Source organism: Saccostrea echinata, unplaced genomic scaffold (assembly GCF_033153115.1).
Source record: "Saccostrea echinata isolate AGI-Se365-2 ecotype Australia unplaced genomic scaffold, CSIRO_AGI_Sech_v1 ptg000020l, whole genome shotgun sequence".
Taxonomy (NCBI): Eukaryota; Metazoa; Mollusca; class Bivalvia; order Ostreida; family Ostreidae; genus Saccostrea; species Saccostrea echinata.
The window spans coordinates 7135001-7150000 of NW_026889769.1; the positions used below are offsets into that span (position 1 = coordinate 7135001).

General features: G+C 34.2%; 1 protein-coding gene across 1 annotated transcript in view; it reads left to right on the forward strand.

The window, feature by feature from the left end:
- Positions 1–15000, forward strand: part of LOC133190007 (diacylglycerol kinase theta-like) — a 53740-nt gene that overhangs the window by 14512 nt on the left and 24228 nt on the right. The window contains exons 4-9 of the mRNA XM_061325483.1: positions 226–360; positions 5922–6069; positions 8577–8663; positions 10524–10640; positions 11867–11964; positions 12619–12691. Of these exons, the coding sequence (XP_061181467.1) occupies positions 226–360; positions 5922–6069; positions 8577–8663; positions 10524–10640; positions 11867–11964; positions 12619–12691 (658 nt within the window). The remainder of the gene's footprint in view (positions 1–225; positions 361–5921; positions 6070–8576; positions 8664–10523; positions 10641–11866; positions 11965–12618; positions 12692–15000) is intronic.

Sequence of the window (15000 nt, forward strand, 5' to 3'; positions counted from 1 at the left end):
CCCCTGGGGGGAGGGTGAGGCCACAATAGGTATTACAAGGGGGGAGTCTGGTAATGAACAGCATGGCCAAAGTTACTCAGGTGAGCGATGTGGCCCATGGGCCTCTTGTTTTTTTCTCAAACCACGAAAATTTAACCCCACAAAAATATGTGATTTTATAATACTTAGTAAATATGGCCTAGATTTGTCCCTGAATAAGAATATTGTACCCTCTTTTTATTACAGCAACAAAATATTGTGCAATACCACCATTGGAGGGAGGGAAACTTGCCAGCAAACTCCAAATGTGTGGCCTGCAAAAAGACCTGCTGGTCATCTGAATGCATGGCTGGCATGCGGTGTGAGTGGTGTGGTGTCACGGTATGTACAGTCAAAATACTTTTAGTGGGCTAAAGAACAGACTAAAACAAATGTTAATATATTTTGATATGGTATATAAATTCTAAATTGTATGGACAGTGTCGTAGTTGTTTTGTACATCACTTGAAGTGTAAGTGTATTAATATTTTATCTTGTTTGAGGACTCGTTCAAGTACACAAATGCCCTGTTTCAATAATTCTGCCTGTGATTGTATCATATGATATGTCAAACTTCTAAGGAAAACATGATAATTGCAATAAGGAAAGCAGTGAACTCCCTCAAAGTAAAAAAGAACAATTAGAGAGAGAGAGAGAAAAATCAACTCTAAACATTTGCACATTTTCATTTTGAAAACTAGTGTCTAATGAAATACTCAATCCTAGAAAATTGAGCTAATCAGAATAGAAATTTGAGTCAGTAGTCTCCAGTGAGTGAATCCTGTGCAGTATGTGTTAGCAGACAGACTGTTCTCATGATTATGATAAGCAACAAGCCCTCTAACTAAATATTTAAATTCATTACCCCTGGCTGTTGGGTTCAGGCTCCGGGGTAGGGCTAAGTTGACCACATAATGTAAATGCAGTGTCATTTTTAGCTCACCTGAGCTGAAAGATCAAGTGAGCTTTTCTGATCATATTTTAGTCCGTCTGTCCATCCGTCTGTAAACTTTTCACATTTTCGACTTCTTCTCTGGAACCACAAAGCATCCTTGGGTAAAGGGGATTTAAGTTTGTTCAAATGAAGGGCCATGCCCTCATTTAAGGGGAGATAATTCAGAAATACTGAAAATTTGGTGGCATGTTTTAAAAATCTTCTCAAGAACCACTGGGCCAAAAAAGATGAAACTTATAGGATATGTTCTTTACATAGTGCAGATTCAAGTTTGTTCAAATGATGACCCTTGGGGGTAGGATGGGGCCACAATGGGGGATCAAATTTTTACATAGGAATATATAGGAAAAAATCTTTAAAAATTTTCTTCTTCGAACAGCAAAGCCATGTTTAGTCATATTGATATGGAAGCACATCAGGTAGTGAAAATTCAAGTTTGTTCAAATCATGACCCATGCTGGTAGGATAGGGTTACAATGGGCAATCAAATTATTACATAGGAATACATAGGAAAAACTTTTAGAAATCTTCTTCTTAAGAACAGCAGAGCTATGATTAGTCATATTTATATGGAAGCATCATCAGGTAGTGAAGATTCAAGTTTGTTCAAATCAATGACCCCCAGGAGTAGGGTGGGGCAACAAAGAGTGATCAAAGTTTTACATAGAAATATATAGGAAAAAAATATGCTGCTGAAGAACAAGAGGGGTCATAGTTACTCAGGTGAGTGTTGAAAGCTTCTTTAATGAGTGTAGACTTAATGATTGCATTCCCATAACTATTGTCTGCAGCCCTTTTTAGCTCACCTGAGCCGAAGGCTCAAGTGAGCTTTTCTGATCACATTTTGTCCGTCGTCCGTCCGTCCGTCTGTCCGTCTGTCTGTCCGTCTGTCTGTCCGTCCGTCTGTAAACTTTTCACATTTTTGACTTCTACTCAAGAACCACTGGGCCAATTTTGACCAAACTTGGTACAAAGCATCCTTGGGTAAAAGGGAATTTAAATTGTTAAAATGAAGGGCCAAGTCCACTCACAAGGGGAGATAATCAAGAGAAGACAAAAATAGGGTGGGGTCATTAAAAAATCTTCTTCTCAAGAACCACAGGGCCAGTAAAGCAGAAACTTATATGGAAGCATCCTGGGGTAGTGTAGATTCTAAATTGTTCAAATCATGACCCCTGGGGGTAGGGCGGGGCCACAATGTGGAATCAATGTTTTACATTGAAATATATAGGAAAAATCTTTAAAAATCTTCTTCTCAAGAACCACTGGGCCAGAAAAGCTGAAACTTATGTGGAAGCATCCTGGGATAGTGTAGATTCTAAATTGTAAAAATCATGACCCCCGGGGGTAAGGCGGGGCCATAATAGGGAATCCAAGTTTTACATTGAAATATATAGGAAAAATCTTTAAAAATCTTCTTCTCAAGAACCACTGGGCCAGAAAAGCTGAAACTTATGTGGAAGCATCCTGGGGTAGTGTAGATTCTAAATTGTTCAAATCATGACCCCCGGGGGTAGGGCGGGGCCACAATAGGGAATCCAAGTTTTACATTGAAATATATAGGAAAAATCTTTAAAAATCTTCTTCTCAAGAACCACTGGGCCAGAAAAACTGAAACTTATATGGAAGTACCCTGGGGTAGGGTAGATTCTAAATTATTCAAATCATGACCCCGGGGGGTAGGTCGGGGCCACAGTAGGGAATCCAAGTTTTACATTGAAATATATAAGAAAAATCTTAAAAAATCTTCTCAAGAACCACTGGGCCAGAAATACTGAAACTTATATGGAAGCATCCTGGGGTAGTTTAGATTCTAAATTGTTCAAATCATGACCCCCCGGGGGTAGGGCGGGGCCACAATAGGGAATCCAAGTTTTACATTGAAATATATAGGAAAAATCTTTAAAAATCTTCTTCTCAAGAACCACTGGGCCAGAAAAGCTGAAACTTATGTGGAAGCATCCTGGGGTAGTGTAGATTCTAAATTGTTCAAATCATGACCCCTGGTGGTAGGGCAGGGCCACAATAGGGAATCCAAGTTTTACATTCAAATATATATAGCAAAAATCTTTTAAAATCTTCCTCTCAAGAACCACTGGGCCAGAAAAGCTGAAACTTATGTGGAAGCATCCTGGGGTAGTGTAGATTTTAAATTGTAAAAATCATGACCCCCGGGGGTAGGGCGGGGCCACAATAGGGAATCCAAGTTTTACATTGAAATATATAGGAAAAATCTTTAAAAATCTTCTTCTCAAGAACCACAGGACCAGAAAAGCTGAAACTTATGTGGAAGCATCCTGGGGTAGTGTAGATTCTAAATTGTTCAAATCATGGCCCCTGGGGGGAGGAGGGGGCCACAATAGGTATTACAAGGGGGGAGTCTGGTAATGAACAGCATGGCCAAAGTTACTCAGGTGAGCGATGTGGCCCATGGGCCTCTTGTTAATAAATCTACCATGATTCTGATAATTTAAAAAACGATCCCAAATTGTGAACCTTTATGAGTAAAGATTAAAAGAATGGGTGGGTCTTAGCACAATTGAGGGATATGCATGTCTGAAGAATATACCTTATATGGTTGTTATTATTCCTCACAGAAGTGTGTTCTGAGTAAAATTGTCCAATCTGATGAATGAATGGTAAAATGTGCTGTTCTCCTGACATGTTTACTACAAACATGTGACTCTTGAATGGTAGTATGAGCAGAACCTTGCACCACAACACCTCTTATTACAAATCAGACTGGCCAACAAAAGCCTTTCATATCTGAGAAAATGTGTGGACACATCTATTCTATTATCATTGGCCAGGGAATGCACATAGAATTTGCATTCACTTATAGTTCAGCATGAGAACTCAGGCAATTGTCCACAAATTGCCATATATATACAAGGGCGTGGAGAAAACTAGAATTTTATCAAGTTGATAAAAATGTTTGTAAATATGAGAATAGAAATAGACAATGATGTACAAATTGTATTTAATCTGTGAAATCATGAATAAAAAATAAATGTGACTCGCTAAGATTTGGAAATTCCAAGCATAAATTCATAGTTCTTAACCCATGATGCAATTCAATTCATTTTTCTGATTGGTTTGTCTGTAAGTCAATTTGGCACCCCATTTAGCACATTCATGCCCTGCTTTATAATGGGAAGGGGTAGTTGGACTTTCAAATGTATTAATCACACCATATGAGTGCAGTGAATTACAAGTTTCTCCTTTCATATATAGATAGATTTTGATAAAATAGAGTGACCAATCCAAAGAAGGAAAATGTACCTAGGGTAGTTGCAATTCTGTATTTTAAGGGGTTCATAAGTAAGGCGGGGCCAAAAACACTGGAAATTGGATGAAAACAGTGTAACCCCCCCCCCCCCCCCCCCCCCCCCCCCCCGAAACAGATATATATATCTTTGGTAAAAGTGGCATTCCATGAGGGTAAACACCAAGGATTAAGTATGTGTAAAAATTAGTTTGAAATTTAGATTTTTTTTTTCAATCTACCAGGAGTCATTGTACATGTAGCACATCATTCGTTGTTCAAATCATGACCTTCAAAGTTAGGGTGGGGACATAATAGAGGATCAAAGTCTTACACCAGATTATTTCAAAAAAAATTTTTTCAAGAACAGCAGGGCATTATTACCAGTAGTCATATTAAGGATCCTCTCTACATTGCACACTAAAGAGTACAAGGAGAGGAACTACTAAGTCATTTTAGAACTTGTTTCCAATCCTTTTGATTTAATCAATAAAATATGTTCAAAACAGAGTTCTAATTTCATGGTATTTTTATGCAACTAGAGTGATCTGCCCTTAGATTCAAAACAAGCACGAATCCCCAGGTAGTTCAATTAAGTCATGATCCTGGGGATCATGGGCCACAATAACAAAATTTACATGGGAATATATGAGAAAAATACCTAAAGAAAAGCAGTTCCATGATTAGTCTTAATAGTATGCAAGCATTCTCATAAAGTGCAGATTCAAGTTTGTTCATATTATGGCATTGGTGATAAGGTTGGGCCATGACAGAGGATCATAGTTTTGTATCAGAAAATATAGAGGGGGGATTAGAATGTCCTTAATAACAAGAGAGCAATGATTAGCCATATTAATGTGCAAGCATTATCATGCACATTAAGTTTTGTACAAATCATGCAAAAAGGGTAGAGTGGAGCCATAATAGGAGATCAGAACGTTACATGGGGATTGATAGGGAAAATTTTAAAAAAAAAAAAAACCTTCTACTCAAGAACAGTAAGGCCATAATTAATAATATTATTATGCAAGCATTCTGAAGTTATGCAGATTATGACCTTTGAATTTGATTAATGTTTCAGTGTACTAAAAGAACATTCTAGATTATTTAATGCCCTGTTCACTCGGAGAGTTTAATTCAAACGTAAGTTACTGTGAATTAAATTTGATCCATATTCACACGGAGAAATTAATGCGAATTGGTTTAATTCGAATTAGTTTACTGCGCATTAAATTACTTCGCATTAGCTCCGTGTGAACGCTAAGCGAAGCTAATTCGAATTAAATTTTGATGCATGCGTAAGGGCAGAATTAAGTCACAGGCCACATGTCGATGGTCAAATATAGATACTTGTGCTATTTTTGAGTGGAAAACGAAGGAAAATTATGTTAATCACTAAAATGTGGACAGACACTATGACATTATGTCAAATGTATATCTGCTCTGCACAATATGATGTGATTTGTAAATGACGTCATAGTAGCCTCACTGAATAGCCTTGTTTGTAGAAATAAAATTATAATTCTCGTTAATTAACTTCGCATTAGCTGTCATGTGAACGCAATTCAATTCGCATTAGTTTCATTTTACTTCGCATTAATTTAATGCGAATTAAAATCTCCATGTGAACAGGGCATAAGACTTGTTTTACTTTGTATTGTAAATGTTATTATATGATTCCAGTCCCATGCCAGTTGCTACAGACTTCTTCCAGCAGAGTGTAACTTTGGAAGTTTAAGGGAAATCATGCTGCCTCCCAGCTGTTTGACTGTTCCAAGAATAAACATCAGCATGGACAAGATCCTGGGAATCAATGTCAGGACCCCTGAAGGTTCAATCTTAATGTTGTCAACTATTTTACTGTTGAGATACATTATAAAAAAAAGCTTCATAGTTATTACTTTGTGTATCTGTGCTAATTTTTTTTTCTGAACAACTCTTTCCAAAATCATAATGTTCAAATTAAGAATGTTGTCTTAGTTTTTCGTAAGAAGTGTTTCTGTATCAAGTTCTGTGAAAGAAGGGCAAAGAGGGAGAACATCTGACAAATTTTCTGCTACAAACTTCAGAGAGAAGGGTCACAAATGTTATTGGTTTCTAAGAATTACAGGTGACTCGGTACTTTGAAGTTCTATGTACCATAGAAAAACTCTGAGAGATCATGAGTTTGATGTTTCAAGAGTGTGGAATTGTTTTGGTAATTTGATTGGTTTTTAATTAGTAAAACCAAAAGTAATTTATTCTCATCCACAACAGTGTTGAAATTGTGCACATGTACTTAAACAATGACATTGCTTTGCATATTTAGGTTACCTGAGTCACTCAGGACCAAGAGAGGCCAATAGCACTAATAGTTTGTTTATAGGGCTGGGTATCGGTGGGGATTTTCGTATTGCGATATATTGCGATATTTGGAACTGTATTGCGATATGTATTGCAATATTTTTAATAACAGTTAAATGCTCTTTTCTTGTTTTATTAACCTCCATTTGTAAGCAGAGTGTATAAAAACTTTAATAAATATCTTACAACAAAAAAGTTGTAGTTGATTTCATTACAGTTTGGCAACGAAATGCAGCCAAACAACAGTAACCTCTACCGTATGGTACTATTTGGTACGATTGAAAACATTTCTGACATCTTAAATTTCATATTTTACTTTATAAACCTAAAGCCCAAGCATTTTGCCGGTATATCGGTACTGGAAAACCGTATCGCAATTCGATATTTTTTGTAAATGAATCACAATATATCATAATATCGATATTATTGCACAGCCCTATTTGTTTATAGTCTGCATGGTGATAGTGATAAATGTGGAAAAGATTAGAGTTGTTACTGTACTAGACTAATTATTTCGTTAATTCTGATCATCCTTTTTTCTTGCTTTTGGGCAACAAAGCTTCGTCTATCAGTTTATTTTATACTGATGGATCCTCTAAATTGTTGTATTATACTCAGGTGAAGAACTTAAAGGCCCTTGGGCCTCTTGTTATGTAAATATATAGGTTTGGCTATAAATAAATTAAAATAAATGGGTATTTTTATTTATCAATTAGTGTAAGAGGACATCTTGTTACTTTATTACTCCCAAGAAAATGGCATTGGAATTCCATTTAACCATGTTTATGTATTTTTTTACAAACATCATTATATAATTAATTAAATACTATTTCATAAGTATTTAAAAGATGAATTGTCATTGGCATAAATATTTATATAAATTGTGGCATATATGATATTCATTCGAATGTGTTGTATTTACACATAACTGTGAGAAGAAGTTAATAGCTACGGTCACGTGCTCTCGCAACATGCAACAAAATTAGTGTCTGGTCTTTTAATATTTAACTTTCATTGCATTTTTGAATTGCACAATTTTTTAAGTGCAGGTGATAATTAGTTGATAAGTATGGGTCTCTGTATTAACATCTGGGGCGTGTCCCCTGTCTATGCCTGGAGCCATTTCATTAATTGTCAGGTAAAGGTGTTGATGGGGCCAGCCTTGGGTACACAAAGCCATGTTGAGTAATTGAGGGTAAATTACAATAGAATATGCATTACAGAACTGCATTTTGGTTTTGATAAATCCCATCAAGGGTTTCAAGAGATTGAGAGTTCAAGAAATCAAAAGTAAATTTACCTACTAGTTATATAAGAGAAAAAAATCAGACTGGAGACTTGTTTGAGAGATCAGAGTAAGAATTCCAAGAGATAAATGTTTGAGCCACCAGGAGTCACCTGTACATATATCTTTCTAATCTTATCTGAAGGACCTAATTATATTTTACAGAAAGTAATGAAATAAATGTGAAAATTTATGTGTTCAGGTAATTTAAACTAAGTATGCAAGAAGAAATCTTTCCAGAAATATTCCACCATGGACTGATGTATTTATAGATTTTATTCAACATTAACAATTTAGTTTTCTGGCTGATATAACTTGCACACATATTGTTCTGTTATTCATTCAAACAATAAGATACTTAAATATGCATGTTTACAGTAGTAGATGCTGTTATATTCTGAATTCGAAGTTGGAACCCATCCTTGCAAAACGAGTAAATTTCCCTTGTATAATGTGGATATATTTTTTAAAATTTTTAAGTCTGAGTAGACTTAAAACTGTAGACTTTCTGCTCATCAAGAATTTTAGCAAAAAATCATTGTTTTATATTTAAGTAGTGTGCCATTAAATCTACAGGCGGTTAAGTAATCATATGTTCACATAAACTTCTGATTAATTTCACTTTATCATTTCAGATGATGATCTATAAAGTTGATTCAAGAGTATGTTTGAATGACTGTAACTATAAGGATAAATGTATTTCTTTCCAGAATCTGAGAAAATAGATAAATCCCAGAAAACGAAACCCAAAAAGGGCAGTCGAAATGGGACTTCTGAGGAGTCGGATACCTATCTTAGTAAGATCAATTTTTGATACATTTTAAGATAAGAAGTATTTTTTTTTTAATTTCATTTATCTGTTGATGTTAATTCTGGTTGAGAATGGTTATTTAATGGCTCAGAAATAAAAATATGACACAATTCTTAATTTATTTGAGGTGTATTGATTGAGACCATCTGTTTGAAAAAAAAAATCAATAAAGAAGGTGTGCTTTTCTTCTAGCTTAGAACATTGGAGACATTTCTATTATGTTTATTTTTTGTTTTTTTATCTGGAGTTGATTAAATGTTGAAATGAGTCAAGAGAAAGTAAGAAATCAGCAGAATATTAAACTTAATACACGCAACACACATAAGTCATAACTTGGAGAGGCTGTGATTTTACCACTGCCATCAATGTGCAAGTATATATTATTTTTTTTATTTTTAGCTCATTCAAGTTTGTTTAAATCATATTGGCTTCCAGGACTAGGATGGGGCCACAATAGAGAATAAAATTTAACATGGGAATATTTGGGCGAAAAAATCTTTATAATCTTTCCAAGAACAGCAAGGCTATGATGAGGCTCAATTGACTCTATTTGGTACAGGGCCCCATATCTTTTTAATTGGGAATTCAAATCAAAAATGTGACAAAATTTGATAATGTTAAGACTTTTACTATGTAGAAATGTTGATTAAAGAGTTAGATTGTTGACTTATTCCCTATTTACATCTTTATGAATCATTATAATCTCAAAATTCAAATCGTTTATTTATAAAAGTACTGAAAAATAAATTTGCTTGTCATTTGGGAATTTTTATCTGAATTTTTGGAAAAAAGGGTCAATTTTCTATTGGGACAGGGTCCTTTTACCGAACCTGGATGCAGTAGATATTAAGCCCTGCTTGATAAGTCATATAATGCACAAGCACCTTGAGAAGTGCAGATTCAAGTTTGTTCAAAGCACAGGAGGTAGGGTGGCCACATTAGAGTTTAACAAAATTAAAATCAATCTTTTAAAAAGTAGCAGGGCTTCACTAAAAGATATGTTATACAAACATTTGTAAGTTGTGTTAATGATTTAAGTTTTTAACTTTTCTGTAAGAAAAATCTCTAATTACCTCTGTTTGACTTCATGGCCTTTACCTAGAAGTTTGACTTTTTTATCAGAAATTTTAACTTTGGCCATAACTTTTGCTCCAGAAGAAACAGGGCTTTCATATTTTTTTTTCAAATATGCATTACCCGGGTACTTGTGTCAGACAAGACCTTTTGTGTTGTATTATGATATTTGACTTCGTGACCTTAATCTTGAAGTTTGATGCAGTTTTAAGAAACTTTAATCTTGGCTGTAAGTTTTATTAATTCAAAAATTTAAATCTTTTTTGTATGATGGACAAACAAGACAAGACACACAGACTAGACAATTACAATATGCTATAAATAGTTGCATCCCACCCATTAAGACACCAAAAGAAGGGGACCGCAATTCTTTGAATTTGCTTCTTGAAGACCTTCTATACACTAAATCAAAAATTTGTTTGGACATTGAGAAAAAATATAGAATATAAAGGTGTAAATATTGAGCTTATCTATATCATTTTCAACATAGGCTAGGGTACATGACATTTAGCCCCAAGAAAAATGTTGAAAGACAACAAAGTATTGCTGAACAGTGATCACTGTTATTTAGTTAAGTGGGGAAAATTTATGCAAATAGAGTGCTCAATTAATTTATCTTGACCTATTAAAATGTTAAGAATGTTTGAATTGATTTGGAATTGAGTGTCACACAGTAGATTTACATGAGTTTAAACTTAGAAATATATATCTTCTAGTTTAAAGAAGAAGAATTTTTAGGTGAAAATCTGCAGTGTTGTTTGTATGTTTACAGTAAAACCAGTTTTTGATGACTGTCCATCCAGTGGAGATTCCAAAAATGATGAGGAGGATCGTGAAAGAAAATCCCCTCGTGAGAAGGAGTACAAGGATAAGGATAAAGACCCTGATTGTGAGTAGGGTCAAGTCACAATTTCAGGCTTTAGTTTTGCTGCAGTTTTATTTTCACAGAAGGAGGGAACAGTGAAATCAATCTGGATTAAAAAAAATTAACACTGGTACAATCTTGTTTCCAGCTGCCCCAAACAACCTTTTTTATCTCTTGAGCCAACTGTACAAGATTCTGTTGTGAAGTGTGCTATCTATAGGCAGGCCTCTAAGTGACCTCTGATGAAATTTAGGGGCCAGCTGGCACCTTATCAAAAAAATTTAGTCGCCAATGCAAATATTTAGTCACCAGGCAATTTTTTTTTTAAGGCGCCAACTTTAAAAGTTAATGGTCATTAATATGGGGATCCATGACGCAACATGAAATTTTGTTCACACGCGTGCTTACTAAAAAAACAAAATGGTGACTAAGAAGACATATGTCCATTGCTAAAAATAATTTCCTCTTCTTTTGAATTTCTTTTTGCTTCTTCAGAAAAACGAAAATTGTTAAAAATGTTAAAAGTTTTGAGATTGCTAAAGTTGAATATTGCTAACAATTTATTCCTTTTCAGTGGTAATAGTCATCTTTCTAGGTATAATCACTAAAAATGTAAGGGTAAATTGCTAAATTTGTGTCTCACTAGAAATACACTGATATGGTATATTGCACTCTATGAGGTTTGGGCCCATCAAACATGATCAGTTGATTGGAGGGAGTGGGGGGGGGGGGGGCACTCTGGCCTTATTTATGGAATTTTATTACTTTATATACTGTACGTGTACATATATTTGTGTATTCAAAATTTAGCACAATCAGTGGGTATGGAGTTGTTAGCGAAATCATGAATTAGCGCTATACATGTCCGTGCCGTATATTGTATTTATAAATGATTTCTTAGCAGTATTCATGAATTAGCGCATCGTTGTCTGCGCCAAAGCCGTTAAATATGAAGCCTGCTTTTATAAGTACACATACAGTATTCAAATCATGTCTGGATCATAACTTGCATATTCTGATGCCTAGAACCATCAAACTATGTTCATTTGATGGATCTTGAGGGAAAGGTATGTAACAACCCAAAAGAAGATAACTTTATTCCATTGTAAGAACAAATGACAGGCTGCTATTGACTATGAATAGGCATAAATACATATGTAGATATGTATGGTATAGTAAGCTTCCTTTGAATGTGCTGTAATAGCAAAATTAGAGATTGTCCCTAACTGATGTAATGTACTGTGTTTCAGTGGAAGTTTTCCATGTGTATGACGGGGACAATTCTTTAAAGGAGAAGCGGTATCGGACAGTATCTGTTCCAAAGAATGCTTCTTTTCAAAGTATACTGGTGAGTTTATGTGGTTAAGAAAGAATCATGTATATAAACAGTTACTGTGAGGTTATAACGACATGGATGTCCTCTAGTTGTTAAAAGAGAAAATGCAGAATTGATCAAGGACAGTCATTCCTGAGGTTTAATAAGATGCTAAAGACATCCATCAAATTAATGCCAATTATGCTATATTAGATACTGTAATCTGATACTGACAATGTGTGGATTTTTCATGTCAGTAACTTCTTTATCAACATTGTTACCAAAGATTTTTGACTGATATTAATTATATACAGCTCCATTTTTTAGCTGCCTTGAAAATGACTACCTCATTGAGATAATATATCATTGAGTTTGGTCTAAGTATTTGCAGTGGTATATATGTTAGCATCCCAGTAATGTTGTAAATGTTGATCTTAGGAAGCTAGATTATTGTTCTACTCATTTTAGCAGTCCTACACATCACAGAGATTATCAACTTCTATTACAGTTTACATATATTTTCCTGACATTTTCAATTGGCCAAAACATTTACTTCCATAAAATGTTTACTATACCATCAACAAAAATGAAGATTTTTTCTCAAGAATGGTTGAACGAGGGCTAAAATAGTCATATATTTTGTTCTTTTTAGGCAAAAAATTATGCTAAGTTTTTTTTCTGGTACAGGAAGCATCGCTGAAAACATTCCACATATCAGATGATCCGAAGAACTACTATGTCTCAGAAGTGACAGATACAGGTAGGTCACACATTAACTGATTCTTTAGTCATTAAAGGGAAAACAACACCAAGATATATGGTAATCCTTAATTGTAATCAGCTGTGATCTCTTACATTCTTGCAGGTTATATGATCAATAGGGCCATCTTTAAAATGATGTTTGTTTGCCCTCTCCCTACTTGAAGTTTAAAAAATTGGGTCGGTAAGAAGGTGGGAATTTTTTTTCAGAAAACTTCCAGTATACATGTTTACAGTATAAGAATATTCAGGGAAAAAATTATCATTTCCTGGAGGTTAAAGAAGTTTTGAGTCAGGCCATTTTTAGCTTGTTGGTTGGGAGAGGGCAAACACACAATTTTTAAAAGAAGGCCTAATCATGAAAAATATTATTATATATAATTTAATCAGATGTAGGACCAAAATTAACTGCAATTCTGATTATTATAACCCTCAATTTTAGATGTTGAATTTTAAATGATATCAGATGTTGTGTTCATATTTGAATTTAAAAAAAAACAACAAAAAACAAAAAAAAAAAAAAACACTGACAAATCTGAAATACTATAAACAACAGCTTCTATCTGAATTGTGCAACATTTGAAACAGACGTGACTCATCAGCAATGTTTAGCAAACAAACAAGCATAAGCATGAAATCTAGTTTCAATTATTGATGAATTATTTATAAATTCACAAATATGATTTATTAATTAGCACATTTAATTGTTATATTGTATCTAGAGTGCAAAGCAGATGCTGTTCAGCTCAAAACAAATACTGTGCTGTTTAACTCAAAACAAATATTTACAATCCTTTAATTAAATGGAAATTAAGTAATTTTTCCCTTATCATGTATGAAATGTCCACTGAAAACCATGCATTAATTGTATGTTGATTATGTAATATTAATGAATCTTGATATTTGTCCAACTATGCATGAACTATGATCAAAAACAAATTGAAGTCGGTGATTATTTTTTTCACACCACATTTGGGGAGTATACCTGTTTACCAGAATTACCCTGTCTATCTGTCTGTATACTTTTTTTATGGAGATGATCTTTAAAATTATTCAATAATTTTAGATTTAAACTTTGTAGAATGAATATGTACCATTTCTAGCTCTTCTGAGCCAAAGGCTCAAAGAGCTAATGCTATGGCCATTTGTGAGGCGTGTGTAAACTTTTTAGAATATGGGCCATAACTCAAGAACCCCTTGGCCAATTATTATAAAATTTGTCACAGGGTATCCTTGGCCCAAGGGCTCCCTTTTATACTAAAACAGGGATGTGACCCTTAAGGTCAAGATCTAGTAAATGAAAGGTGCCTTCAGATTTCTCAAATTTGAGAAACAAGTTCTTTCAACGATCCTTTACAAATATAGCTTGGCAAAATTAGGTGTATTGGGGCATAATTTTTAGATAAACTCAATGAAAAAAGATACTTTAAACTGTTATTTTCAATGAGAAATGAAGGAAGTCAGATATAAATATGGGTGTTTTTTCCTTCTCAGAGAAAGAAAATGTATCAATATTGCCTACAGTCTCTCAGAAAACAGTTTTTCATATCTTCTTGACCTTTAAAATGATATTAATTTGAATATAGGTATCGGGGTTAATTTTGACATGATTTCAAATTGAATTACATGAAAATAGAAACAAAAATACTGGTTGCTAAAAAATCTTCTTCTCAAGAACCACTGGGCAGATATCACCAAACTTACATAAAAGGATGAGGATATGTTGTAGAATAAAATTGTTCAAGGCATCACCCTGGGGCAAAGGGCGTGGTCTCAAGGTCACTTCAAAGTTAACCAAAAATTACATTTTATTAAAATGTTGATATTTTGCTTACTGTAAGGACTAGAATCATCAAATCTTTTCAGTTGATGCATCTAAGGACCTCATATCACGTTGACTCAAAAGTAGGTCACGGTGACCTACTTTTTAAATTTTGTGGCCATTCTTTTTTAAAATGATTTAAATTCATATTTTGAACAATTTAAGGCCTATGATCATCAAACTTTGTCAGTTGATGTATCTTGGGTCCTCGGAGTATGTCAACTTAAAAGTAGGTCACTTTGACCTACTTTTTGAATTTTATGGCTAATGTTTTTCAAAACAATTAAGGTCATTAATTCAAATACTGAGAGGTTTAGAATCATGAAATCGTGTAAGATGATGCATCTTGGGGCCATAAAACATATGTATTAAAAAGTAGGTCACAGTGACCTACTTTTTGAACTTTGCAGGCATTTGATTTCAAAGCATTTTAGAGGCATAATTTGGACATTTTAAGGCCTATGATCATAAAACTTTGTAAGTTGATG